This window comes from Artibeus jamaicensis, unplaced genomic scaffold (assembly GCF_021234435.1).
Source record: "Artibeus jamaicensis isolate MK-2021 breed Jamaican fruit bat unplaced genomic scaffold, CSHL_Jam_final scaffold_833, whole genome shotgun sequence".
Classification (NCBI taxonomy): Eukaryota; Metazoa; Chordata; class Mammalia; order Chiroptera; family Phyllostomidae; genus Artibeus; species Artibeus jamaicensis.
In genome coordinates, this window is record NW_026522056.1 from 5798312 (window position 1) to 5825412 (window position 27101).

General features: G+C 53.9%; 1 protein-coding gene across 5 annotated transcripts in view; it reads left to right on the forward strand.

The window, feature by feature from the left end:
* The window catches only part of ANK1 (ankyrin 1), a 188365-nt gene that overhangs the window by 121490 nt on the left and 39774 nt on the right, over positions 1–27101 (forward strand). For all 5 annotated transcript variants that reach the window (XM_053659948.1, XM_053659949.1, XM_053659950.1 and 2 more), the window contains exons 4-24: positions 2085–2183; positions 2783–2881; positions 3910–4095; positions 5951–6049; positions 6523–6621; positions 6916–7014; positions 10321–10518; positions 11852–11950; positions 12373–12471; positions 12959–13057; positions 14157–14354; positions 14939–15037; positions 15486–15584; positions 18879–19076; positions 21316–21414; positions 23227–23325; positions 23571–23669; positions 24489–24581; positions 25048–25120; positions 25799–25822; positions 26635–26731. In XM_053659948.1, the coding sequence (XP_053515923.1) occupies positions 2085–2183; positions 2783–2881; positions 3910–4095; positions 5951–6049; positions 6523–6621; positions 6916–7014; positions 10321–10518; positions 11852–11950; positions 12373–12471; positions 12959–13057; positions 14157–14354; positions 14939–15037; positions 15486–15584; positions 18879–19076; positions 21316–21414; positions 23227–23325; positions 23571–23669; positions 24489–24581; positions 25048–25120; positions 25799–25822; positions 26635–26731 (2354 nt within the window). The remainder of the gene's footprint in view (positions 1–2084; positions 2184–2782; positions 2882–3909; positions 4096–5950; positions 6050–6522; positions 6622–6915; positions 7015–10320; positions 10519–11851; positions 11951–12372; positions 12472–12958; positions 13058–14156; positions 14355–14938; positions 15038–15485; positions 15585–18878; positions 19077–21315; positions 21415–23226; positions 23326–23570; positions 23670–24488; positions 24582–25047; positions 25121–25798; positions 25823–26634; positions 26732–27101) is intronic.

The window sequence follows — 27101 nt, forward strand, 5'->3', positions numbered from 1 at the left end:
TGGCTGCAAGCAGCGTGCCATCTGACGGGCGCTGCGTGGGCCAGGGCGGCGTGCCTCCCCCCCTGGCCTTCCCCCAAGAGCTGCACACATTCCGCTGCAGCACTTTGACTCCTTCCGAATTTTCCCCTTCGATGGTCATTTTGCAAGCGAATGCATCTTTGTGCATCTTTGGTGCATCTTTGTGATTGATAGGAATGTTGTAAGCCAGTGTGGTTTCTGAATGCTGGTGGGGGAGGAAGGGGAGAAAAGGCAAAACCGAAACCGTGGGCCAAGGAGGAGGCATAACAGATTGGGGAGTTGGAGCAGGGACCGAAAGTCTGAGAAAGATCTTAAAAAAGAATAAAAAGCCCAAACCAATGTTTTCTAAACTGCGCTTAGAAATTTTAAAAGCACAAAACAAATGCATTCTCTTCCCATTCAGCCGTCTCCATCATTTAGAGGCCAGAGCTCAGTATCCAGACTGAGGGGGAGATAAAGCTTTAACCCCTCCACCCACGTCGACCGCACCCACTGCGGCCATCCTCCCTTCCACGAGCTCTAGGATCCCTGGGAACGGAGACACTGGGTCTGGGTGGGTCAAGGAGAGCAAAGAAGATTTTCCTGCTTCTTCAAGGCTGTGTTCCTTCATGCCGAGGGAGGGGCAGAGAAACCAGAGGCCCGCAACCCCTCTGCCTGTGACCCCTGACCTCCTTGAGGCTTACCGCGTGTGTATGGGTGGGGAGGGGACTCTGCCTCCCACGCTCCGGGGTCTTCCCTCGGCTTTCATTCATCACCAGTGCCGCCCTCAGGCCCGACCCAGCCGATGGCCTGGCCAAGACCCACAGGCAGGGCGGCTCCACAACCGGCTGGCCTCCCTTCACGAGGTTCAGGCGGGGAGAGCTGTGGCACAGAGTGAATTCAGGCAGGAAAGGGCGTGTGAGAGAGATGTCGATGCAGATGCCTGAGGCCCAGGAGCCTGGGTCTCAGCTCCGTCTCTGAACCTCCACTCCCCACCCGAGGTGTGACACACGCGTGCTCAGTGTGAGGAACAAGTGAACGGGCCCGTGCTCCTCCTTCCAGACCGAGAGCCTTGGGGTTGAGTCCTGATCACCACACAGGGTTCTGGCGACAGCAGCCCTGTTCCACGTTGTACAGCTGGCGAGTTGGACCCAAGTGCCAAGGCCTCTAAATGTAGGCTCTTTGGACTTCTATGAAAAATGATTAATTGGCATCCGAACACTCAGTTCTGGCACTTAATCTTGATGGAGATTTGAGGAGAACCCTTTTGTTTATCAAGGGAGACTTGAGATATCAAAAAGGCTCAGGAGGCCGCAGGCCACCCTTCAGATGTGCCCCCAGGGCACCTTCGGTGGGGCCGCCTCACTCACCTGTGGGCGCTTGGGGCCGTGGTGACCGGGTGGCCACAGAGCTTGGGCCCTGTGTTGCCCAGCTCCACCTGGTGTCCACCAGGGACCGTTTTCTCCCAGGTGTCAGAGGGCCAAAGCACGTGCAGTGGGTTTGAAGTCCCTTTTAAAACTACACACCATCTGAACTAGAAAGAAATGAGGTCGTTTGAGATCTTGGTTTTTCCAGTAGCAGAGGGACGGGGCGGGGGGCAGCTGCGGGTCGCTGGGGGGGAAATGGGGTCCGTTTCCTCCCACCTGGCCTCCCACCATGCAGGGTGCTGAGCCCATGGCATCCTCTGGCCTCCTTTTCCACAGAGCTCCAGGCCCCATGGGGGATCCCCCTGGTCCTGCAGAGTTACAGGTTGGGAGATGCTGGAAGTCCAAAGAAGGCTGGCTTGCCTGGCCAACCTTTAGTGCGGGCATGGAGCAATGCTGTCTGTTAGCAGGTGACAAGGTCTTGTGCCTGCTGATGGCAGATTAGGGTCTTTGATGTTAGTTTTTCATGGAGAACAGGAAGGAGTTCCTTCCTGAGCTTTTAGCACTGTCTCAAGATGTCCGACGGGTCATGTGTGCTGTCCACTCTCTTTGACCGTGAAGAAAGCCACTGCGCGCCCCAAACAGCGTCTCTGCTCCTGTGCCTTCAGCAGTCACCCACGCAGGCCCAGCGGGACGCCTCTCCCTCTCCCCCATGTGTTTCAGAAAGGGAACACGGCTCTGCACATCGCCGCCCTTGCCGGCCAGGACGAGGTGGTCCGGGAGCTGGTCAACTACGGCGCCAACGTCAACGCCCAGTCACAGGTGATGCCCCGTCTGGCGCCTGCCCTGGAGGGCCCTGCCCTTCCTCCTCTCCCGCTCATCTGTCACACCCGGGGCACGTCGGCCACCGGGCGGTACACCTGCTGTGTAGCTGAGTCTAGAGTAATCAGTGATGTGTCTCCAAGCAATAAAGAAGCCATCTTTGTTATTTTTCACACTTCTGCACATTCTAAGCATGATGTGGTTGGTTGTGTGGGCCTCGTCCCTGTTCAGTAAACCAGCCAAATAATATATTCGGTTTTGGCTCATCTGGGGAGAGAAGCTGTGTGTGGTTGCTTGGACGTGGGGAGCGAAAACAGAGTGGAAGTGGGCGGGTGGGGCTGCTCAATGTTGGAAAGGGGCAGGAACAGACTTCCGTGGAGTGTCGCCCCCACCTGGTGGCATTTTGTACTGATCCCACAGCACCATTTTAAAGGGCAATGTGTTTTTGTTCCTGGAGATGCGGGTGGGGGACTGGCCTGTGGACTAGGTGAAACAGGACGGAGAGAGCCTCACGCCCTGGAGTTGAAAGGATTGTGCACCGGTTTTAGCGTCTCTCACTACTGGGGTGAGTTGCAATACCTTTTTCTCTTGGTTTACAGAAAGGTTTCACACCCCTGTACATGGCAGCACAAGAGAATCACTTAGAAGTGGTTAAGTTTTTACTGGAGAATGGAGCTAATCAGAATGTAGCCACAGAAGTAAGTACCTTTGGAAATGGCCTCCACACTGGAGGTCACCAGGGGCAGGACATGGCTGTGGGGGCACGTGTTCTTGGGACTTGGCCTGAGGCACATCCTACGTCACGATTCCCATAAAGTGGCATCAAGGGCTCTCGGCCTCCAGGTCACTACACTCATCCTGGCTGCTGTTGGCTCTGCAAGGCAGTCACAGACAAGAGTCAGGGGTCTTGAGAAATGCCCAGACACGTAACAGGGAAATAACATCAAAGTTTAACTTATCACTCACACCGTATTCAACACTGACGGCTGGACCGGGGGCAGGGAGTTCTGTGTGGTTGACAAGTCTATGTTGGATCTTAGTGACAAAGGCTCTTGCCATGAGCCCACTCTGTACCTCAGAGAAGTCACTTGCCTCCTGAGTTTTGTCATTGCTGAAGTGATAAAGGTGAAGTTCAAGCTAAGGCTTCTCTTGAGCTTCAACATTTATAAGACAATGAGTACATGATTCTGTTATTCTGCTTAGCCGATTCACGGGGTCTGGGTATACAACTGAGGGAATTCATAGCAGTAGCTCACAATCAAATTCTCAGGGTCTGATGTGGTTTCTAGCTTTTGGCAGGTGTTCAATAATATTCGTGAAAGGAATAAATGAACACTTGTTTGCCATGTTTAAGGCGCTGTCCCGGCCCCAGCAGATGGGGTGAGAGGAGGGTAGGAAAAGAAACACGAGGGAGTAAAATGCTCCCCTAGCACCCAGTCAGACTGGGCACACATTCTAAAGGAAAAGTAAGTAAGTGCTCAAGAAAACCTGCTGTGGGTTCTGTGAGGTGGCAGAGAAGGGGAGTGGGGCCGAGAAAGGCTGTGAGGAGGAGGGGCACCTAAGCGGAGCTTGAGGACAGCGGGGCCTTGAGGCGCAGAGAACTGGAGGCCGAGGGCCTGTCAGGAGCTAGAGCCCTGAGGTGTGAAGGCCAGCGCCCTGGCCTGAGGACAGCCAGTGGTCAGTTATGGTCGGAGCAAATTGATCTTTCCTCCTCCCCTCTGGCCAGGACGGCTTCACTCCTCTGGCGGTGGCCCTGCAGCAAGGCCACGAGAACGTGGTGGCCCACCTCATCAACTACGGGACGAAAGGGAAGGTGCGCCTCCCCGCCCTGCACATCGCGGCCCGCAACGACGACACCCGGACGGCTGCGGTGCTCCTGCAGAACGACCCCAACCCAGACGTGCTTTCCAAGGTGAGGGCCGCCCGAGGGAGGGCCAGGCGAATTCTCTGGACCACAGAGGCCTACGGGTCACACAGGCACCATCAGTTCCCAGTGCTTCCCCGCGGCCAGGCCCAGACTGGACACGGCGCCCTCGTGCACATGCAGCGCCAGCCCCACAGCGCCTGCAGGGCCCCACTGGGACACGTAAGGGCTCCACCTTGAATCCCTGGTGGACGCCGGGAAAAATGTGCCTGGCATGGAGCAGGGAAGGCTCTTGTTGCTCCAGGCCACCCAGGAGAGTGTCCAGGAGGGAGGGCCGGTCTCTGGCTAGAGCGAAACCTTGGAGTCGCAGTAGGTGGTGTTCCAGAACTTTATCCCGCCCTCCTCTCCGGGCCGCCCTTTGGTGGAGGGTCATCCCAGAGGCCTGGATAGCTGTGCTCTGAACTTGCTGTCTAATGTTTTGAGTCGCTGATGAGCCACACTCTCTAAGTTTAGGTTGTTCATCTGTTGTCTTACAGTGGGAATGGACTTGCACTGGCTTATTCTTAGGGTCCCCCCACCCCATGGTCACTGGGTTTGTTCTGGAAGGTGCTGACTTGGTTACATATGGCCTGAGGTTATGGAACAGAAGGATGAATGTGCACCCACCAAGGAGCCAGACATCTGCCTCTGACTGAACAGCTGAGTCAGGGGTCCCCTGACTCACTCTTTTAGGGGGATGAATTAAGGTCAGAGGTCCCCTCTTCTGGCCAGCGTGGCTCGGTTGGTTGGGTATCACCCCTCAAGGCAGAAGGTCACTTGTTCCATTCCTGTTCAGGGCGTGTGCCTGTGTTGCAGTTCAGTCCCCAACTGGGTTGCATATGAGAGAAAACCAATAGATGTTTCTCTCCTTCTCTCTCTAAAAAAAAATCATAGACCCCCCCTTCCACTTTTCACTCAGTAGTTAAAATCTCTCATAAGTGAGCACTCAGATGAAGGGCCCTACAGAGTTTGGGGCCAGGCTGGTCCGTGGTCTGTCCACAGAAACCACAAAGCAAAGAATATGGGCGCTCAGAGGCAGTACCTGGCTTTTCTTTTTGTAGGTTTTGCATGGAGATAAGTTTCCTTCTTTCGTTGTTACTTTTTAAGACTAAATGTACTGGGATGACATTGGTTGATAAGATTATGTAGGTTTCGAGTGTACCTTTCCACGATAGATGGTCTTCATACCACCATCTTCATATCACTATCTTCATACCGCATTGCGAGCCCACCACTCGAAGCAAAGTCATTGCCTGTCACCATATTTCTGACCTACTTACTCTTCACTACCTCCCCACTGGTCACCACCGTCTGGTCACCACCAGACCACCTCTGGTCACCACCAGGCTGTCATCTGTGTCTATGAGACTTTGTCTGTTTGTTTTTCTTGTTTGGTCATGTTACTTCTGGTTTTATAGCCCAATGATGAGTGAAATCACACAGTCCTAAACTGTTTTCTGGCTGACTTATTTCGCTTAGCACAATATTCTTGGTGTCCGTCCCTGTTGCTGGGAATGGCAGCGGTTTGTCTTTCCTAACGGCTGAGCAGTGTTCCACGGCCCTCGTGCGCCACCTCTGTATCGAGTCGTCTGTCAGAGGACGCTTGGGTTGCTTCCTTGTCTTGGCCGCTGTGAACAATGCCTCCACGAACACAGCAGTGCGTGCGGCTGTGCAGACCAGTGTCTCACGTAGCTTTCGAATAGACTCTCATGGTGCTTTCGGCAGATGCTCTCATCAGTCCAGATCTGCTGCATTACAGGGTCCTCTGGACCCGCCAGTGTTTCCAGAATCCCTGGGCTGATTCTGAGAGGCAAGTGACAGTACATGGCATGTGACAAGGTGTTCCCCTTCTGTCGCGCCCCAGACAGGGTTTACCCCCCTCCACATCGCAGCTCACTACGAGAACCTCAACGTGGCCCAGCTGCTCCTCAACAGGGGGGCCAGCGTCAACTTCACGCCACAGGTAAGGCTCTCCGCTGGGCCCGGGGCTCGGGGGTATGCAGAATCGGGGTGCTCCACCTCTCCAGTGGCAGCCTGATCCCCCTGGACTGCAGGAGTGCCTGTGGGTGAGGCGGCCCTGGGCTCTGTGGAGGTTCCTTGTTGGTGGGCTTCCAATCACGCATCCCTCAGTCTCCATTTGCCCCTTGCAGAGGAGGGACACCTGGAGGGCTGGGGACTGGCTTTTTTCTAGCCCAGTCTGTTGACTCTGGGAGACTTGGGCTTGGCCAGCTTCCTGTGATTTACCGCGATGCTATCGTGTCCTTAGAGGTTTTGACATCTTTCTTGGGCAAGAAATGTCCTAACGATGGGCTTGATGTGGCTGTTAGTGCTGCCGCAGTTGCAGCAGCAGGGTGGGCAGGGTGGGGGGAGTGCGGTTGGAGCCTCGCCGTCCTTGGGAGGGTGCCACGCCCCGACCGGCCTTGTTCCTCCCTCCAGAACGGCATCACGCCGCTGCACATCGCCTCCCGCCGGGGGAACGTGATCATGGTGCGGCTCCTGCTGGACCGCGGGGCCCAGATAGAAACAAGGACCAAGGTGGGTGCCGTGAGCTCCGTGGCAAAGCCAGGGGAGGGAGTTCTCCTTCCGCTCCAAGCCAGGGTGGGGGCCTCTCGGTGACCAGCTGGCGATGGGCCTGAGGCCTCTGGGAGCAGCCCACAGTGAGAGCAGAGAGCAGCGGCAGACAGTAACGGGGTGGTGGCGGGGTCGAGCTGGTCCTTAAGGAAGAAGCATCATGCTTCTGCGGCTGTAATGATGCTGGGGCAGCCTTCTCTCCAACGGCCTCTGATAGGTGCCTTTGGGGCTTTCTCTCTGTGACTCTGCTTTTTAAAGGATGAATTGACACCTCTCCACTGTGCAGCTCGGAATGGGCACGTGCGAATCTCAGAGATCCTGCTGGACCACGGGGCACCCATCCAAGCCAAAACCAAGGTGCGTGATTCCTTCCCATGAACAGCATCTTTTACACAGGGCCCAGGACAGGCCAACCTGGGAGCAAGTTCCATTCCTGAGAAACAGTGACACTAATACCACGAACTGAGCCAGTGTGTGTGTGATCACCCCAGTGCCTCTCACACAGGAGCCCTAATTATTATCTAGATCAGGGTCAGCAAAATTTCCTCTAAGGGCCAGACGGTAAATATTTTTAGGCTTTGCAGGCCATGGTCTCTGTCTCGGTGATTCAGCTTTGCCATTGGATAGCAGGAAAGCAACCATGGATAATATGCAAACTGGTGGCTGTGTTCCAATAAAACTTTATTTACAAACACAGGCAGCAGGCCAGATTTGACCCTCGGGCTGCCATTGCCCATAACTTTAGATCAACCCTTGTCTATTTCACTCCAACTCTGAAAGAGACAGGAGCTAAGCCCTTGGAAAAGTCTTCAGAGCCTGGGCCAGACTGGAGCAGAGCTAAAAAGAAAACAAAACAATTTGTCTCAGTGACCATTAGCAAGCAGAGCTAAGGCCCGTCCTTCGGTTCTAAAATCAGGTCTTCCCGGAATACAGGGGTCAGCCCACCCCGGGGCTGCCTGCAGGGCCTCCAGGCCCTTTGCCCGCTTCTTTGGGGTGAGTTTAAAGGGCATGAATTTAGAAAACCAAAGCAGAAACCAGGCCCATTCGTGGCCACTCTGGAGGTTTTCTGTGAGAAGTTCTCTGTCATAAAATGGTAGTAGAGTTCAAACAGGAAAGCTGCTTTATGCCCTGACAAATGATCAGGCGAGCATTCTGCAGAGCTGCCTGTACTTTGGGGCACCAGGCGGGGGCGGGGGAGGTTTACATCTCGTATGATCCTCCATCTGAGGCTGACCTGCTGTGCGCCTTCGGGAGCCCCTCTGGCTCTCTCTGTGCCTCCAAGTCCTCGCCTGGAGAGCTCCACTCCTCCCTCTCAGGGCTGCTGGGATGAGTACATGAGATGACATCTTTGAAAGTACGTGTAAAAGCCCAAAGCCTCAGATAAGTGGAGGTCTCATGGGTACTACCGATGACATTGTTAGGTCAGGAAATTCTCAGCATCTTCCTGCAGACTGACTAGTGTCCCAAGTTAGAAATGATTTTTACATTATCCAGATTCTTGGAATGGGGCTAAAAAGGATGGCTCTCAACATTCTTTACCGAGAACTTTCTTCTTTTCCATTGGGAAATGTGGGGTGACCTTTTAAAAATGCAGTAAGTGTTGGAACTGGGTTGGTGTGCTGGGGCTGCAGTCCCCGAGCCCCACCCACCAGGCAGCTTCGGCCACGGAAGGCTGTTTGCTGTCTGGCAGCTCTAGAGGCTGGAAGTGTGTAATGGGCGCCCACAGGGCTGGTTCCCTCTGGGGGCTGAGCGGGAGGATCTGTTTCTGGCGGTTTGCTGGAAATCGTTGGCGTTTCCTGGCTCGTAAAAGCACCAGTCGCCCAGCTCTCTCCCACACCTGCACACGGCGTTTCCCCTGCATGTGCCCATGTCCACATTTCTCTTTGTGTTAAGACAGCAGTCATATTGCAACAGGCCCCACACTAGTGACCTCCTCCCGACTAACTACATCCACGGGACCCCGCTTCCAAATGAGGTCACCTTTTGAGGTCCTGGAGGTTAGGACTTCACCATGTGCGTTTTGAGGGATCACAGTTCAACCCATAACGTGAAAATATCAGCTGTCATGAAGCCCGATTGTGTTTCTCTCTTGCTGAAAATCCTCTCTCAATCATTACTTTCTGAAAGCCAAAGTCCCGGTTCCTTAGCTCGTAGTCTTTCCACAGTGCAGCTCTCCTGCCACTCCAGCCCCGCTCCACGCCCTGCTGCACGCCCCCATCACCCTTGCCTCTCCTGCGTGTTTAACAGCACACAGGTCCCCGAGTTCCCCTAGGACCACTTTCTCTGGTACTGCACGCACTGCTTCCTTTGCTGGGAGAGTCCTCCCCTTTTGGCTTCCTGGTGCAGTCTTCGCTCAAGGATCACTTCCTCCTGGAAGCCTGCTTTCCCCGTGTTCCTCTCCTCATTCTGAATCCACCCTCCTGTGCACCTCTGTGCTTTGATCTCCTGTTCCTTGAACTCATTGTACTGAATAGCAACAATGTATCTGTTCCTGTGTCTTTCACTTGCCAGTCCGCCAGCTTCCTGAGGCCAGGGACCGTCTGTTCTCTTCCGTTTCCCCAGAGCTTTACCCATACCTGGTATATGTTTATCATTTAATTAATCTTTTTTTGAATGAATGAGTCTCCACTGTCTTTAATTTTTATTTATTTTAAAAAGATTTCGTTTATTTATTTTTAGAGAGAGGGGGAAAGAGAGGGAAACATCAATGTGTGGTTGCCTCTTGAGTACCCCCTACTGGGGACCTGGCCCACAACTCAGGCATATGCCCTGCCTAGGAATTGAACCGGCCACCCTTTGGTTCAGAGGCCAGCACTAAATCCACTGTACCACACCAGCCATGGTAGTCTCTAATTTAAAAAAATAAACTGTAATCTAAGAAGCAGTGAGGATCCTTAACAAAATTTATTTTATCCTCACCTAAGGACATGCTTTTGATTTCAGAGAACGGGGAAGGGAGAGAGAGAGGAAGAGAAACATCAATGTGAGCGAGAAACATTGAGCAGGCACCTCTCATACGTGCCCTCACTGGGACCAAACCTGCAACCTAGGTGTGTGCCCTGACTGGGAATCAAACCCATAGCCTTCCAGCTTACGGGACAACGCTCCAACCAGCTGAGCCACACTGGTCAGGGCCCCTTCACAAAGTTTTTAAGTGATATGTATTTGTTAGGAGCCGAGACCAGAAGGATTCAGAGTTCCAGTTCATCATCACTGATTCATCCCGACCACAGTGATTAGGGCCACGCTACGTGCATTACACGCGAGCACAGGGCACTGTGGGCACACGAGAGACACCAGGGCTGGTCCCTGAGCCTAAGAAGCTCGTGAGTGAGGAGAGAAGACACACACACCTGAAAGGTTTCCTATGAATACGGTTCAGCAAGTATATGAATGAGGTCCAAGTGAGTGGTCCAGGAAAGAAAAGCCTGGGGTGGCCAGGAAGAGGGGGACCTGGCCGGAGCTGGCTGCCGGGCTGGGGCGAGGTGGGAAGGAGGAGGGGTGTCAGAGCCTCGCGGGAGCACTGAGGCCAGCGCGAACTCGGAGCCACGCCGAGCACCGTGTAGGGAAGACACAGAGAGTGCGGTCGGGGTCATCCCCCCGAATCGCTGTGTTCCGTCCCCAAAAGCCTTGGTGCTACTTGGTTTTTCCTTCTTCACCCAGAACGGCTTGTCCCCAATTCACATGGCGGCTCAGGGAGACCACCTCGACTGTGTCCGGCTTCTACTGCAATACAACGCGGAGATAGATGACATCACCCTGGACCACCTGACCCCACTCCACGTGGCAGCCCACTGTGGCCATCACAGAGTGGCCAAGGTCCTTTTGGATAAAGGGGCCAAACCAAACTCCAGAGCCCTGGTGAGTGGGAGGCTATTGCAGAAGGTGTCCGAGGGGCAAGGGCCGAGGTGGGTCAGGACCGGGGCTGCATGGCCGAGTCTTGTGCGAGGTGCCCCAGCTGGCACCTGGCTCTACTTCCGAGACACGGGAAGGTGTCAGTGTGTGCGAAGGCTCCCGAGGCGTGGGATTGCACAGGCAGGACCAGAGCCCCTAAAGACTGTGGCCCCCAGCAACAGGCCGAGCTCAGGGGAGGGTTTGGGCCCAGGAGACCCGGCTCTGGAAGCAGCGCTCATGGTGTGCACCTGGGGTGGGGGTGCCACTTCAGCTGAGCCAGGCCCAGAGCCGAGGGACAGGGGGTTCCTAGAGACTGCCTGGCTCTTTTGTCTGCTTTGTGGGCGAGTGAAATGGCCTCAGGCAGGCATCCTTCCTCTGCCAAGGGGGCTTACAGTGTTCATGCTGCTTGTGTAGAAGTGAGTTCAGGCCTAAAGCCAATCCGCTCCTGTGAGGCTCAGGGACTTGGTGGGGCCGGAGCTCTGCACAGAGCCTGACCATGACCCCTTCCCGGGAGAAGAGAATTCAGCAGCAAAATAGCCCCAGGGCCTGCAAGGGTGGCTCATTCGTTCACCCAGAAAGCTCTTCCCACAGGCACAGGCACTGTGCTAGGGCAGTCAGAGCTCCTGGCCTCGGTGCTGTTGACGTGTTGAGCCTGGCATTTTCCCGTCTCAGGGGCCTGGCCTGCGCCCGTAGAATGTTTAGCAGCATCCCTGGCCTCTACCTGCCAGGTGCTAATGGCGCTCCTCCTTGAGTTGTGACCATCAAACACACCTCCAGACATTGCCAGAGGACCCTGAGCTGGGGTCGGGGGACAAAATCTTTGAGGGCCGCTGCTTTGGGGGCATAGAGCACTGGAAAAAACAAGCAGGCAGACAGAAACCCCTGCCCTCATGGGGTTCACATTCTAGCATCCCTCTTTAGAGTGGAGCTGATGTACAGAAATCCATTTCACCGAAAGTGATCGTTGGTTTCCGGGAAGAGGGAACATGATTTGCTTCACAAAAGTACTCTTTATTGTAAATTTCCCCTGGAGGAAACTTTAAACAGCAGGCTCTTTCCCCACATCCAAAAATACGATTAAATTTTTAAAGCGGGTTTAGAGACAACATGCTCAGGAGCGCGCCTGGTGCACGCAGAAAACCACCTGCCTCTCAGTGGTTTGCAGTGATTGACTTTCTGGTCTGCGGGAAATCGCTGCCAGGCTTGGGCAGAGGCTGCCGTTTAATCAGCAAGGCCGTCTGGGCGTGCCGGGGGCTAGTCTGTGAGCACCGGTGTCTGTCTCCCTTGCGCGGGGCTGCAGAACGGCTTCACCCCCTTACACATCGCCTGTAAGAAGAACCACATCCGTGTCATGGAGCTGCTGCTGAAGACAGGAGCCTCCATCGACGCTGTCACCGAGGTAGGAGGGACTCTGCAGATGGGCGGGTGGTCACCCCGTGGTCTTCCTCCAGCAGCCTCCTGGGGAGTAGCCCTTTGTAGCCGTGTGTGGCTGCAGGGGTGTGTGGGCACGTGCCCTCCTAGACTGCTCCAAGGAACAAATTCAGGGTGACTAAGAAGGACAAATGGGTCCAGTGTCGGGGCGCCTTCCAAAATCAGATACAATTTTTCTAGTTGTAAAAGTGGGCAGAATCACGCTGTAGTGATATTTTTTTCCCCTGTAGCCCTTCTCCTGGAAATGAACCCATCTCATTTAACTTCGCTGTCTTGGAAAACCATTCTGGAGCAGCTAGAAATAAGAAAGCCTTAACTACACCTGGGTGTCTCTCCCTTGGAGGAGCAGGAAAGCCTCCCCTCTTCTCATCCCTCTCTTGTCTGTTCCAGTCTGGCCTGACCCCACTCCACGTGGCCTCCTTCATGGGGCACCTGCCCATCGTGAAGAACCTCCTGCAGCGGGGGGCGTCGCCCAATGTCTCCAATGTGGTAAGCCCGTGGGCACAGCAAGGGCTCGTTCTCGGCACCAAGAGCTGAAAGGGGAGCTTTAGCCGGTGATCCCTGGATCTCTCTGCGGGTACAAGTACAATTCTCGGAATAGCAGAGGCTTCAGCCTTGGGGAGACCATCCTTATGTACTGATACTTTTCCAGTAAAACTTGTCACACGTCTGTAAGTCTCGGGGGGGTTATTTTGAACAATAATTTCAGAACCTCTGTAAATGTTATCTGGGAATATATTTGCATTTTTAAATGTTTGTGAGCTCAGGGGTTTGCTTGCAAGTGCACTTGGACTCCCTCCCCCAAACACACACACATGCCCCAGGCATCAGCAGGCAAATGGCTGCATGCTGGGGCAGCCCCACCTCTTGGACAGAAAGCAGCCAAGCTTCTCCAGGCTCACACTCCGGAGCCCTGTGTGTGTCCTTTCAGAAAGCCAGCATGCATTAACATATCTGTAATTTTGTCATTTTACAGAAAGTGGAGACCCCGCTACACATGGCAGCCAGGGCAGGGCACACAGAAGTTGCCAAATATTTGCTCCAGAACAAAGCCAAAGTCAATGCCAAGGCCAAGGTGCGTGCTGGAGGCAGGAGGAATCCTGGGATGCAAGCAATTCAAGCTCACTGAGGAGAATCCGTCCTAATTAGAAGCCTGGCTGCAGCGCCGGCGGCACAGAGATTCCCGGGTCCGATGCACTGAACATGCAGGCTCTGCTTTGCAGGGATTCTGTTCCGATGAGACCAGAGACAGTTTTGAGTCGGAGCTCTGTTTCTTTAGGATAAGGAAAGTCCAAGCAGCACAGCCGGCCTGCAGTGTTTTGGGGACTGAGAGGGTTCCATAGTGGTTAGTTTTAGTATAAGAAGAAAAGCAACTTTTAAAAGAATGGGTGGCTGGTGAAAATCAGTCGGGAATGACTTGATCTGAAAACAGACACTTCCCACTTGTTGTAAAAAGCATTTTGTGGAATTGGATGAGTGAAGGGTGAGAATGGCTGCTGAGTCTGCAGGCTGAACTGCCTTGGCCAAGAGCAGGCTCCCCCAGCCGACAGGTGACAGCAGGTCCGTCTGGAGTTAGGACTCTGATTTCTGTTGGGGCCACGTGAGGGAGCCCCCAGCGGGGCCCCCTAACACAGAGACCTCCTCTGCTACAGCCCTTCAGCATCAGGCACAAACAGGAAGGGGCAGGATGGGGTGAGAAGTCCCCTCGCCCTTCAGCGGTTTAGACTCTCTAAGGACCCCAAAGCAGTGTAAAAGGGAAAGACAAGTGTCCACTGAGGAGTAACTCGGGAGAAGGTCATCTCCCCTCCAACTTATTGAGCACCTACCATGTACCAGACACTGTGTAGAACTTCTTACACACACCATCCACTTGATCTGAACCACAGTCCTAAGAGTTTGATATTATTATTCCCCTTTCACAGATGGGAAGGCTGAGCCCTTGGGCAACTAAGTCGAAATAATGACTAACTTGAGGGGTTGTTGTGACAGACAGCATATGGGCTCCTATAACTCAGAGATGCGATTTGAGTTCCATCCCTTCATCTTACCAGCTGTGTGGCCTTAAGAAAGTCACTTAACCTCTCTGGGCATCATCTTCCTCCTTTGTAAAATGAAGGTTTGGATTAGGCAACCTTAGTATTATCCCGTTCTTTTTTCTTCACTTCGGGTTCCAGGATGACCAGACCCCACTTCACTGTGCAGCTCGCATTGGCCACACAAACATGGTGAAGCTCCTGCTGGAAAACAATGCCAACCCCAACCTGGCCACCACTGCCGGGCACACCCCGCTGCACATTGCAGCCCGAGAGGGCCACGTGGAAACGGCCCTGGCCCTTCTGGAAAAGGAAGCCTCCCAGGCGTGCATGACCAAGGTACAGCCTTTCTCCTCTTGTTCTCCAGGTGACTGGCACAGGCTGGTCACAGCGGGGCCAGGGGGCCAGGGGGTGCACTTCCACCTGCTCCTCTGAGCTGTCTCAGTTGTGCTGAAAGCACAGGGAGGGCCAGCACGCACAGGACTGGCCGCCATCTGTGAGCCCAACGTGCCATCGTTGTGCCCCAGCAAGGCGGCGAGCTGTAGTTTCTCACTCCCCCACCCAGCCTCCATCTACGCATTTCGGAATCGCTATTTGCTCAGCAACAGCTCGAGACAAATCAGACAGGTTCTGAGATACAGGGAGGTGTCAGACTCAACCCCTGCCCTCAATGAGCTAGCGGTTGAATTAAAACAAAAGATGGTTTTGCGCTCGTGAGGAGGTGTAGGTGGCGGGTGGGAGGGGAAACCTGCTGAGACCGAGGCCGAGGCCTGTGAAGGGATCGGAGGTGCTGTGCCCTGTGTGGGACTGGTGCCTCGCTGCCCATGAAGGCGGGACAGGGACACCTCCTTTGCCGCGGGCCCTTGCCCCAGGGCAGGCAGCCGAGGCTCCCCACGGTTCTGACAGCCTGTGTTTCTCCTCAGAAAGGATTTACCCCTCTCCACGTGGCGGCCAAGTATGGGAAGGCTCGGGTGGCGGAGGTGCTACTGGAACGGGACGCACACCCAAACGCTGCTGGGAAGGTGAGCTTGAACTTCCCTCCCTCTCTCGAGTCAGAAGCCAGAACAAAAGATAAACTCTACTGCTTGGGAAGAACATCTCTTGCCTAAGCCCACTTTGTCCATCTTTTGAACGGGCAGCTATCTAGAGAGAACGACCTTTGGGAAGACTGGTCTTTCTGACAGAGGCCTTGACCTCCTAGCATGGCCTGGTGGCCGACTCTGAGCAAGTGTGCTGACAGCACTGCCCCATCAGGCCCCGCAAGGTGGAGGAGGTGGCCCTGGGTCCAGCTGGTGTGCTCTCAGTGACTTCTGTCAAGACTGGGCCTGGCATGGTTTTTAGCCAGATTTTACCTTCATAAAAGAAGTTGATGTGGATTCCAGAATGGTGTGGCCCGTAGCTGAAGAAATGACTCAGGAGAAAGTCACCTGAGTGAAAGCTGTTCTCTCTGTCGGTCTCACCCCCCTGCAGAACGGCCTGACTCCCCTGCACGTGGCTGTCCATCACAACCACCTGGACATCGTCAAGCTGCTGCTTCCCCGGGGTGGCTCCCCACACAGTCCTGCCTGGGTAAGCCTGCCCTGGTCCACCCGGCCGGAGAGCAGACCCCACCGAGGCCTCCCCTGGCCTCCCTCCCCTGCCCCGCAGTGGGCTGCCCGCCTCTCCTTCTGGGACGGCTGTTCCAGAAGCAGCCAAAGGGCTTTGGTGTTTTGCTTTTATTTTTTACCTCGAAAATCTCGCCTCACTTTTGCAAATGTTACCTGCAGTATAATCACCGCTGTTTGAGGACCAGGAGTGGGGCGGGACGTGGGTAACGCTTCTTAGCAACAGGTCACCTCCCGGAGGTGGGTTCTTTTCATGCAGCATGTTCCCCGAAGCGGCGAGTGTCCGCTGAGTTTTGCACATGGGCTGTCCAAGGTCGGCAGGTACGGGAATCTCCACGCACGGTCAGGCTTGTTCTCTGATTCCAACACCGTGGCCACACATTGAGAAAAAATATTCAGGGCTGGGGGCAAACTTGCTGGAACCTGGAAGCAAGGGCCCCCCAAACCCGTATTTCTTATGAGTGCAGACTGCTAGATCGTGGCATTTTTTAACAAGGCATATCCTGTATGTCACATGGTAGACAAGTGTCCAGGGCGCTGGCTTCACGCAGCACTGAACTGCGCCGCTCAGAGCAGCAGATTCATTGCCTCTCAAGGGAACCTGGGTGAAGGGAGCTGCTGGTCTTGTGTATTATGTAAGACTAGACTGGCGGCAGGTGGGGGTGGGGCAATACAAGCTGGACAGAGGATCTTTTGTTTGGGGTGTTAGGCTGCCCCCTGTGGGACGAAAGGTGTGAAGTGTTTGTCTGGGAGGAGAGGGTCGCTGTGGGGCTGGTGGCCATCCACAGGAGGAGGGGTGAGGAGGGGGGGGGCAGAGCTTGCCTAAGGAGAGCACCGGCCACCCAGGCATTCCGCAGCCAGCCGCGTGGCGGGGCAGCCCAGACTCGGGCACACTTTCTGGGAGCGCAAACCCCAGTGCTCGGCCAGGCAGGAATCCGCCCGAGTGCTGTCTCTGAGGAGGGAGCCATGAGGGAACTCTGGGGGGGTTCCAGTTGACACCTGCTGACTTCCTGGGGACACAACCGAGTCAGGGAAAACCCTTCTCAGGATGGAGCCTCGTCCTCAGTGTGCAGCCTCACTCTCCTGCAGACGGTGCCTCCCAGATGCCCCTGTCTCCTGGGCTCCTGTCCCCGCTGCTGTCGTAGCAAAGCCCACGTCACTGTGTAGACAGAGCCCGTGGCCCTGCTAAGAAGTGACTTAACTCCTGCATCTAAAAATAAAGAGCTGGACTCCCCTCCTCGCACCCCTCCTTGCACAGAAGAAATCGGAGCCAGGTTCCTGGTATTTAAAGAGATTTATCCAAGCACACATGCTGTACAGATGGGGTTTGTTTCCACGGCAAAAATAGTTTACCGAGTCGTCTGGCAATTTTGTAGAATTTCACATGCAAATCCCTCTGCACCCAAACCAAACCCTCCCCTTTCTAATTTTGATGCTAATGTTGTTCTAACATTCAGGCAGATCTCTCCCCAGCACGCGTGCCTTTGGATGAGCTCACTTCCTCGGGGAAAGCAGAGCCTTTTCCTGGCACCAGGCCCTCCCTAACCTCTCCCTGACTTTCCTGCCGCCTCGCTCCTCACTCCTTGTCCTTGTCACCCCTGGGCCCTGGTTCAGGGGAAGCTCAGAGGGGCGGTCCCTGTCCTGAGATGGACAGCTGTAACCCAGCTTTCCCCAGGGCCACCTGGCAGAGCGAGCCGCCTGCAGGCCCGCCCTGCCCTTCCGCAGGAGCCAGTGCTGTTCCTGCCAGTGTGTCTTTCCTCCTCAGAACGGACACTCCCCTGAATTTTAGAGGATTTTGGGCCTCCCTAGACCTTCTGAGTCAGAATCTGCATTTTAACAGTGCGGACATCCCCGGCTGCCCAAGAGTCCTGGTTCTTCAATTTCACTTCCGTGAATATACTTGGAATTGCCTGATTTGCTCCTTTGAACGTGAAGGGAAGTCCTAATAAGCGTTGCCTGTGTGCAGGGAATGCGTGCTGTGGGCCAGGCAGCAGAGAGGGCTCCGGCGGCCTCACCCCAGGTCGTCCGCCGGCTGTGCCGAGTAGACACTGCGATGCTCAGAGAGCAGGATCTCCCCTTAGGGGTGGCTCCCAACCTCAGGCTGATCCGCTGGACCACACCCCTTTCCCGTGCTCTCTTTTGATGTAGTACAAAATTCATTTTGTTTAATTAACTTTGTTATAATCCAAATGCTGGTCTTGGTATGCGAAAACAATCTGCAAAGAAGAATTTACTGTTTTCTCATAGCATAATCAAATTAAAAAAGGAGAAACACTCCAATGGACGATCTTACATAATTGTTTAAATGGAAAGACTTTTTTCATTCAATTTAATTCTTTGGGTAAATTACACCTTTTCATTTCTCCATAAAATCCACTTTGCAGCTGGGTCTGTCCCTGTGCCCCAGTGATGCAAAACCGGGGTTTGGCTGTTTTGGTTGGCCCCTTTCCTCTTTTGCCTCTTTCCAGTCAGTGATCCTGGCAGAATCAGAAATGTGGGTGTCTCGTTTCCCCAGGGAGACCGTGGCTGGCAGGGAGGCTCAGTTCTCTGAGACAGCTCGCAGAATGCTGCCCACAGTGGGGGGACCATGTGCCTTGTGCTGTCTGCTCTGGGGCCGGGTGGGCATATGCTTAGAAGGTCACGGGTCCTGCTCAGAAGTCCCAGGGCTTGGCAGCCCCGTTAGCCCTGAGTGCTTTGGGATCTGGATACTCAAAGGGTAGCTCTCGGGCCATCAGCATCTGCATTACCTGGGAGCATGTTCGAAATGCAGAAACTTGGGTCTTCCCAGACCTTCTGAGTTGGCATCTGCATTTTAACAAGACTTTAGACACGTGGAAGTTTGAGGACAGCTCCCACTGAAGGAGCTGGGATCTGGAGTCAGAGAGCAGGCTTGGGGCACCTGCCACCCCATTTACTACGTGCCACCAGATAAGGCACTTAGCCAGCCTCTCTTTCCACCAGCATCTTCCCATCTGTCGGTGAGAATGCTCCCTGCACAGCAGTTTGTCTGAGAGGGGTACAGAAAACAGGTGGTGAGAGAAGGTGCAGGGCGTTTGCAGGCTTGTGGGGGCCTCTCCAGATCACAAAGACGTGGTTGGTTTGTTGGTTTCCTAAAGTGGTCCTTCTGGGCCACACCAGCCCTGCTCGGTGGGTGTCCCGTAGGCCAAAAGGGAGACCTGGCCCTCCCTCGAAGGACCGCAGTTAAGGCGTGTGCTCATGTTGTCAACTCAGCCTTCCTGGAACCACTCTCCCATTTCAGAACGGCTACACCCCCTTGCACATCGCTGCCAAGCAGAACCAGATGGAGGTGGCCCGCAGTCTGCTGCAGTACGGGGCGTCAGCGAATGCCGAGTCGGTGCAAGGCGTGACGCCCCTTCACCTGGCTGCCCAGGAGGGCCATGCAGAGATGGTGGCTCTGCTCCTCTCCAAACAAGCCAATGGCAACCTGGGGAACAAGGTAAGCATGGCACCTTCGGACCGGCCGGTGGGCTCAGTCACGGCTTCGTGTTAGCTGGCTGCATGTCATGTCTGAATACTGAGCGCCTGCTGTGTGCCCAGGTTCTGAATTGGGTGAGCGTGTCTGTGTGTGCAGTTCTCACAACAGCCCTTTGGAGATTTTTATCTTACTTTTGTAATTTGAAACATCAGTCCTGTTGCTTATTCCTGAGGTTGTACGACCCTGAGCCTATCAGATGCCAAAGCCTCTGCAGAGTCTTTCTAAACAGGTTGGTCCAAGAGTCTGTAAAATGGTCAATATCAAAATCACAGGACACTTTCCCAAAGTTGGGCCAGTGCTACATTCAGGAAGATATTAAGTAATTTGGTGCTAAATATTCTTTCTCAGTGGGGAAGATATTTCTTTAGATGCCAACCTATACATTAAACAGGGAGTTCTCCATCCAGGGACTGTTAGCTCTCGAGTCCGAAGCCTTCCGAATGCACACGCACATTTTGGCAGATGGGCACGTGAGCGTTTTTCTGGGTGAAATCTTCCTAGTTTCCACCAGCCTCTCAAAGGGATGCACCACCCAGGAAAGACTGAGAATCTCTTCTCAATAAAAATAGTGTTCTCGGAATATAATTCACATACTATACAGTCCACCCTTTTGCATTGGACTGTTCGGTGGGTTTTGGTGTCTTTGTGGAAATGGACAGCTGCCCCCACTATCTGATTTCAAAACATTTGCATCGCCCAAGAGGAAACCTCATAGCCATTAGCTGCCACTTCCCATGTCCACCAAAGCCCCCAGTCCCTGGCCACCACTAATCTACTTTCCATCACCATGAATTTGCCTCTTCTGGACGTTTCATAAAAGTGGACTCATTCAATATGATGAGCCACTTCTTTAGATGATACGTGGGCATAATACAATTTCAGAAAGGCAAGCATGTTAAGGATAACTTAAGATTTCTTAATAAGCTGCAGCTCCCTCAGCTCTTCACACAGGTGACCCCCTGAGGGAGGTGTCACGGCAGGACCATTCTGCTGGGTGGGGTTCTTGGTTTCATCTTCACGCCGTCTGCACTGGAGACACCCTCACTCACCCACATACCACCTTTATGAGGCAGATTACAGTGTTATCCCAAGGATCAGGCAAGGTGCCCAGAGGCTCGGGACTGGGCATGCTCTTGGGTCAGCCTGTGGGAGACAGACGGCCTGCCTGCTCAGGCTTCAGCTGCAGAGGGGCACTGCTCACGGGCCTCTGGTGAGAACAGAAGACAGAGGAGGGCAGGGGGAGTCCCCGGAGAAAGGACAGGTCCTGCCCGCTGCCCCCGATTGCAAAGATATTGGAGCTTCAGTTGCCCGCACTTAGCGAGGCAGGTTGAGGTCTGCGGCGGACACAGAGGAGAGAGGACTTCTCTGACGTTTTGTGGGAGTGTGTGCACATGAGACAAGCTCTCCCGGGCATTACTCTCCTCGTGAGAAAGCTGTGAGGAGAACACCAAGAACATGGTGTTTTTGGCCCCAGCAAGATCCTCCATTCTTTTCACAGGGCAATGCTGGCTGTGCTCTAATCGCTCGCCACATCTAAATGGCACATCCAGCTTTTTGACGAGTTTTCATCTGTTTTCTCAAGTGATCTGTACTTTGCCCTTGAAATAGATCAGTGATAATCCCTATTTTCCAGATAAGGAGACCAAAGCTCTGAAGCTCCTCTGGAATCTTGGAAGGGGGGAATGTCACAATGGGAAAGTACATACAGTGTATCTGGTTCAGAGGTCAGCAAACCAGGACCTATTGGCCAAATCTGGCCCACCGCTTATTTGTGTATATAAAGTTTTATTGGAGCACGGCCACACACCATTTGTTTCTGTGTCGGCCATAGCTGCTTTCTCACTATTACTGGCACAGTTGGGTAGTTTCCAGAGACACAAGCCTAAAATATTGACGATCTGGCCCTGAACAGAAAATGTTGCTGACCTCTGGTTCGGTTCCGCTGCCTCATGTTGTAGATAAGGATATGCGGGCTCAGAGCTGGAGGAACCTTGCTCAAGGTCAGATGACTGCTTGGTACTCCAACGAGGGGCTGAACCCACAGCCCAGGCATGTACCCCAACCAGGAACTGAGCTGGTGACCTTTCCTTTTGCGCGATGATGCCCAACCAAGTGAGCCTCATGGCAGGGGCAGGGCTCTCTCATTGTGGCCTGGAGTTCTTCACTGGCTACCAGATGATGGTCTTCTTTCTCTTTCCAGAGTGGACTCACGCCCCTTCATCTGGTAGCACAAGAAGGCCACGTTTCCGTAGCAGACGTGCTGATCAAACACGGTGTCACCGTGGACGCCACCACTCGGGTAAGCCTTCCCCGCCACTCTGCGAGTGCCCATAGCCCTGCCCAATGCCCTGCCCAATGCCCGCCTCCTTCATGATTCAGAAGTGACTCCCGTTCAGAGTTAGGAAACTCCAAGGACCCAGTGACCTGCTCTCCTCTGCCCCTTCCTAGGGACAGCAGTGAAGACACCAATCCTCACTTTGCAGTTGGGAATTTTGAAGTTTGCTAGACCTCTGAGCCTGCAGAGTGAGAAGCCAAGAGGAATGTCTAATCATGATTCCAAGACCTGTCTTACATGAGCAGGGTGTCAAAAAAAGTCAGGCTTCCCAGGATTTGCTAGAAAATTCAGCCCCTTTTATTTCAGCGTTAAATTCAGGTCAACTTTCTGTGAACTTCTCTGTGTGCAAGGAGCTCCACGCGGCAGCTGAGGCTCCCGTGCACGCCCCAGGCAGTGCATCTGCCTCGAGGATTTGCAGTTTAGTGCGGAGGTGATTGTCAGGGCTGGAAGGGACAACCTTACGTGATGTCCCAGTGAGAGAGGTGCTGGGGAGCCCTGGAAGCACAAAGGGAGGAGGCTGGTTCCGTCTGGTAGGGAAGGAGGCTTCCTGGACGACGTCACATCTTGTTCTTCTCACCACGAGGCAACTGTATGAAACGGAAGGAACACGTGACTTGCCCCCAGCTCCTCCCTCCCTTTCACAGGGAGACCAGCCAACAACATGATGTTGAAATCTCCCTGAGAAAAATCTAGAAATGGTATTTTAGTCCCAACTGCTTACAGCTTCAGCAGGAATCTACTTGAAAACCAAGACGGTTCTAGATCTCTGAGGCTCCCTTTGTGGGCCTAGGTTAGTCTTTAGGGTCCTTCCCTGAGAGACCTTGTACTGAGGGTTAGAATGTGGGGCCCCAAAGCCTTATCATTACTGGGGGTCCAGCCTGCAGGGTGTATGTGGAGATGGTGTCTGAAGGTGGGCCCCAGCCCCCCAGGGGCTCTTATGGCCAAAGGACTGAGGGCCTTGGCTTGTCGGCCTCTGGAGGGAGCTCGAAAATATTCAGCAGAACAGATTCCTTGAAAATTAGCTCCTTTGCAGCCAAAACACAAGTCAATAAGATAAATATCCAAAGCCCACTCCTTTCAGTGATCCGTTTTTGTGAAATCCATCGCACTACTGCTCAGCGACTCAGACCGCCATTTGCAGGTGGAATGGGATTCCAGCTCCAGTAGGAGCATGATCTGCTCCCGTCCAGGTCAGCCGTGACCTCCATGCCACCAGCTGTCCTCATCGGAGCCCCCTTCCCGGCAAAGGGCCTGAGGGCTGCTCCCCGCTCAGAAGGACCTGTCTTGGCCTCTATAACACGGGTCTCCTGGGTTTCCTCCTGCCTCTCAGCCAGTCCCTCACAGTCCTCTTTTCTGAGCTCCCTCTCAGTGTTGCCTGGGTAGATGGGCCCCCCTTTTTCTCCCTACAGTGACATTAAATGACCTTGTTCATCTCCAAGACTTCACATGCTCCGTAGGCATCTCCTTACCTAGAGCTCTTCACGTGTTCACATCGGTTTTCCAGTCACCTGCTCCACAGCTCGCCTGGATCTTTCCTGGGCATCTCCAACTGCACTTGTCCGATCCTGAGCCCCATTCCTTCCCAGGCCAATGGTATCCGTCTGGCCACGGCAGCACAGCATACACCTTATAGCAGCTGACAGCCTTCCAAAGGGTCTCCCCATCCATTCTTCTCTCAACCAGCTGTCGTAAAGATTTCATAATGCACAGCTCATAGTGGCTCTTGCTGTGTCCAGAAGCCCTGCTGGTCCCTCATTCTCATCTCTTGCTTTTCAGATGGGTTACACTCCCCTCCATGTGGCCAGTCATTATGGAAATATCAAGCTGGTGAAGTTTCTGCTACAGCACCAGGCAGATGTCAATGCCAAGACTAAGGTATGGGGACACCCGAGACCCGACTCCTGCACTGATACTTCCTAAGTGCCAAATTAGGATGCAGCCAGAGTGGCTCTGGGACAGTGGGGGCTCTGCCACAGTTTTAGGCTTTGACCCTAAAGGAGGAAATGGGGAAAATGCATTTCTCATGCTGCACATAGAAGATGGATAGACTCGGTAGTATGTGGGCAGTTCTCCCTCTGAGAGCCAGCTAATCCTGCCAAACTGCCTACCTCACTTTACAGCTAGGATACAGCCCCTTGCACCAGGCGGCCCAGCAGGGACACACAGACATCGTGACGCTGCTTCTCAAAAATGGTGCTTCCCCAAACGAGGTCAGCTCGGTGAGTACTCGCCTGACTCCTGATTCCGGAAAGCCGCTCTCATGGGTGGCCCTGTGAGATGTCGCGGGACCACAGGGGTTCACCTGTCCTTACTGCATGTCTGGGGCCTGCATGGGCTGCAGGACCATCACATCGTGCTGTCTGGGTGCCCCAGGCCCTGGGGTGCTATGGTTAGTTTCACAGATGGGGCTGACTCTGTGTGAGGCCAGAACACACTCTGGAACTAGAGAACTTAAAAGGAAAATAAAGCCTCAATATCAATTTACTCTCACTTCTCTCTTTCCCTGAAAATTAGAGTAGAAACCACGTCCCTCCCCTGTCTCTGGTAAGGCGCGATTTCTGATGGGCCTGGGAGGAGTTCACTGAAGTCTGTAGGTTTCCTTAGCCATGGTCGTGCTCAGTTACGGTCACTGAAGGCCTGGCGTTGAGAGCGGCGAGCGGGCGTCGCCCTGCGCCCTCACGTCCCCAAAATTGCATACGGTGTCTTCCTGGTGCATTTCTTCCCACTCGGTTCCCTCTTGGAAGTTTTTGGCTTGTCCCTGCAAGACTTCCCTGCCCTCATTTCAAGGTTCTCACTGTTAGCACTGCAGATTGAAAGTACCCCTGCCCTCCCCTCTCCCACATGCTGTCTAACGTCTGGCGCCTGTCCCAGCTCACAGAGGTGCAGGGGTCTTGCTCGTGGCTCTAAGGTGCAGCCTGTCCTCCTAAAACCCTGAATGACAAATAGAATGTGAGCTTGGTCTCTGGAAAGGAGGCAGGCTCTCCTCCCAGGCTCCATTCCCTCATCTGATCTCACCCTCTCTCTGCCATTTTTCCCAGAATGGAACCACACCTCTGGCAATAGCCAAGCGCCTGGGCTACATTTCTGTAACAGACGTGCTCAAGGTTGTCACAGATGAACCCAGTGTCGTGGTATGTCTGCTTCCTCCTTACACCCACACCCCAAACACACACTGCCTGCGGACCGGGCGCGTCCATGGGTTACTCTCAGAAGTAGAGCTCTTCTGGGGTTCCAGGGTACCTGGTAGAACCAAGCCAAAAGGCGAGAGGGGTGGGGCAGGGTGGTTTGTCTCCCCCATCCGATGGAGTTGTACTGCCACCTAGTGGACGGAGGAATTAGGATTGTGACCAGACCTAAGAAGGCAGTAGTAGCAAGATGGGGTCCTTGGGGCAGGGGCTAGGCAATGGGAACCTGGCCAGCTGGCACACGGTTTCCCTCAGACGTCAGCTTCCAGGCTGAGAGCTTGGAATTTTCTTTATTTGGGACAAACTTTTCCCACCTCCTTCCTGTCTCCACAGTCACGACCAGGCGACTGCTGGATCGGTGAGCTGGCCCACTGCTCCATTTGTGTTGAATTCTCTGCTTTTTCTTTTTCAGCTAGTCAGCGATAAGCACCGGATGAGTTTCCCTGAGACTGTAGATGAGATCCTGGATGTCTCTGAAGATGAAGGTAAAGTCTGGGATTTGACAAAAGCCCAGGGAGAGTCAGGGGGCACCTGGGTTGAGTCAGGGGGCACTTCCTGTCATGCGCAGATGTCCTTACAGCACATCCAAGTTCCGAGGGTCTGGACTGAAACCCGAGAGATCGGCTTCTTAAAGATGCCCTCTGTTATCAAGAAGACTAATTTAATGCTATTGTATAAAAAAGCAACTAGATCTCAGAGATTACAGTACAAAATCCCATGAAGTGTCATAAATATGTGTGTGTGCATATATTATGCACAGAATATGATTCCACTTGGATCAATTGCCAGAGCTGTAAAGAATTGACATAAAAGTCTGCCCGGTGCTTGCCTAGTGCTTTGAGCGAAGGACAAGCCGTTCCTTCTGACCGCAGAATGGGTCAGTGAGTTTCAGGGTCTATCCGTACTGCAGTTTCATGTCCCATGAATCACAGTGTTGTAGTATTTTGCTGCGCAAGATAAGCCTATCTCCTCACTTAAGTCTGAAAGGAACCCTTGGGATGAAAATGGTGGGATTGGACTGGGTTTTCTCTCTGGCCCTCGAATTAATAACTTTGCAAGTAGATGATGAGAGCTGGCCCGGTGTCCCCTGTGGTCCTGTGCCTCTCGCTTTAACTGACTTCAGTCCTGTCCTTTCTTAAACTTGGCTCTTCTTTGCTTTCCAGGAACTGCTCATATAACTATAATGGGTATGAAACACTTTCTGTTCCCTGTGGTCCTTTCTCACAAGTGCATTTCACCCTAAGCGATCCAAGCTCTCACTAATCCATCCCCGCTTTCCACCTCCTCTGACGGCTAACAGTCTGGAGCCCGGAGCTCAACTAAAACAGGGAACGCACTCCCATGAGATCCGCGCCCTGGCAGGCGCCCCAGCCTCTCCATCCCCGTGTCTGTGCCCATGCCACTGTGTCTGTGGTCATGACTGCATGAGCTGTTGTGGTTATTTCATTCTGTCAGCTCCAGATCACAAAGTCGGGACACTCACCGCTCAGGGGCGCAGACGACCCCGCAGGGTCGAGGGCTCCAACCTCAGTTTGAGCCGGGGGAGAGGAACAAAGGCGGTCTGGGCTGCAGACGTCGTTTGAACCTCCTGGTTACAAAAACCCCAGGGCCCTTCTAAACGGACAGTCCAGTCCTGCCGTAGCTTATTCTTCTGTAGTGTGTGGCGTGGGAGGAACAGAGACAGCCCTTTCACTGGTGTCACTGCACGCTCTATAAGGGCTCTTTGGAAGTAGAGTTTGCCAAGCAAAAATAAAAAGTTCTTTCTGTTTGTATTTTTTTCTTCTATAAAGCCTGGGACAGACCAAGATGTCAGGAGTGGGCTGCCCTGCCCCAGGCACCAGGGCTGGAGGAACAGGACTGGCCGAGGCCATCGCTCACGATGCCTTTGAGCGCCAGAGGCCTTCCTCCACCCCTCGGCACTGGGGGCCAGGCAAAGCACTTTTTGCAGAGAAAGAGGACATCTCCATTCTGTCGCTCACTCAAACTTGTGTGGTTTCAGGAGAAGATCTCGTTGGCTCCAAGGCTGAGAGGCAAGACTCCAGGGATGTAGATGAGGAGAAAGAGCTGCTGGATTTTGTGCCGAAGCTAGACCAAGTGTAAGCAGTGCTCACGCCGTGGATGGTGGAGATCTGGCCCCGGACGCCAGAGAAGAGGGATCCAGAGCAGGGAAAAGTCACAAGAAGGCCAGGCCCTGGGTGTGCCATTAACAGGGATAGGGTGCTGGTCGGCTGGACTGTGGGCCCAGCACCGCAGGATAAACAAGCTCTGTACCTTGAGCAGCAGGCGGGGACAAGGAGAGTCCCTCACGTCACGCTGGCCCGGAGCATCTCCCTCCTCTTCCGTACCTCTGCCTCCCATCTTTCCCCCTCCCCTCACTCACAGACTATGCCCCGCCCCCTCTCACACACTCTCAGCTTCTCACCAGAAAAACCCATTGAGTAAAATTCACGTTGGAAAGTGGTGGCA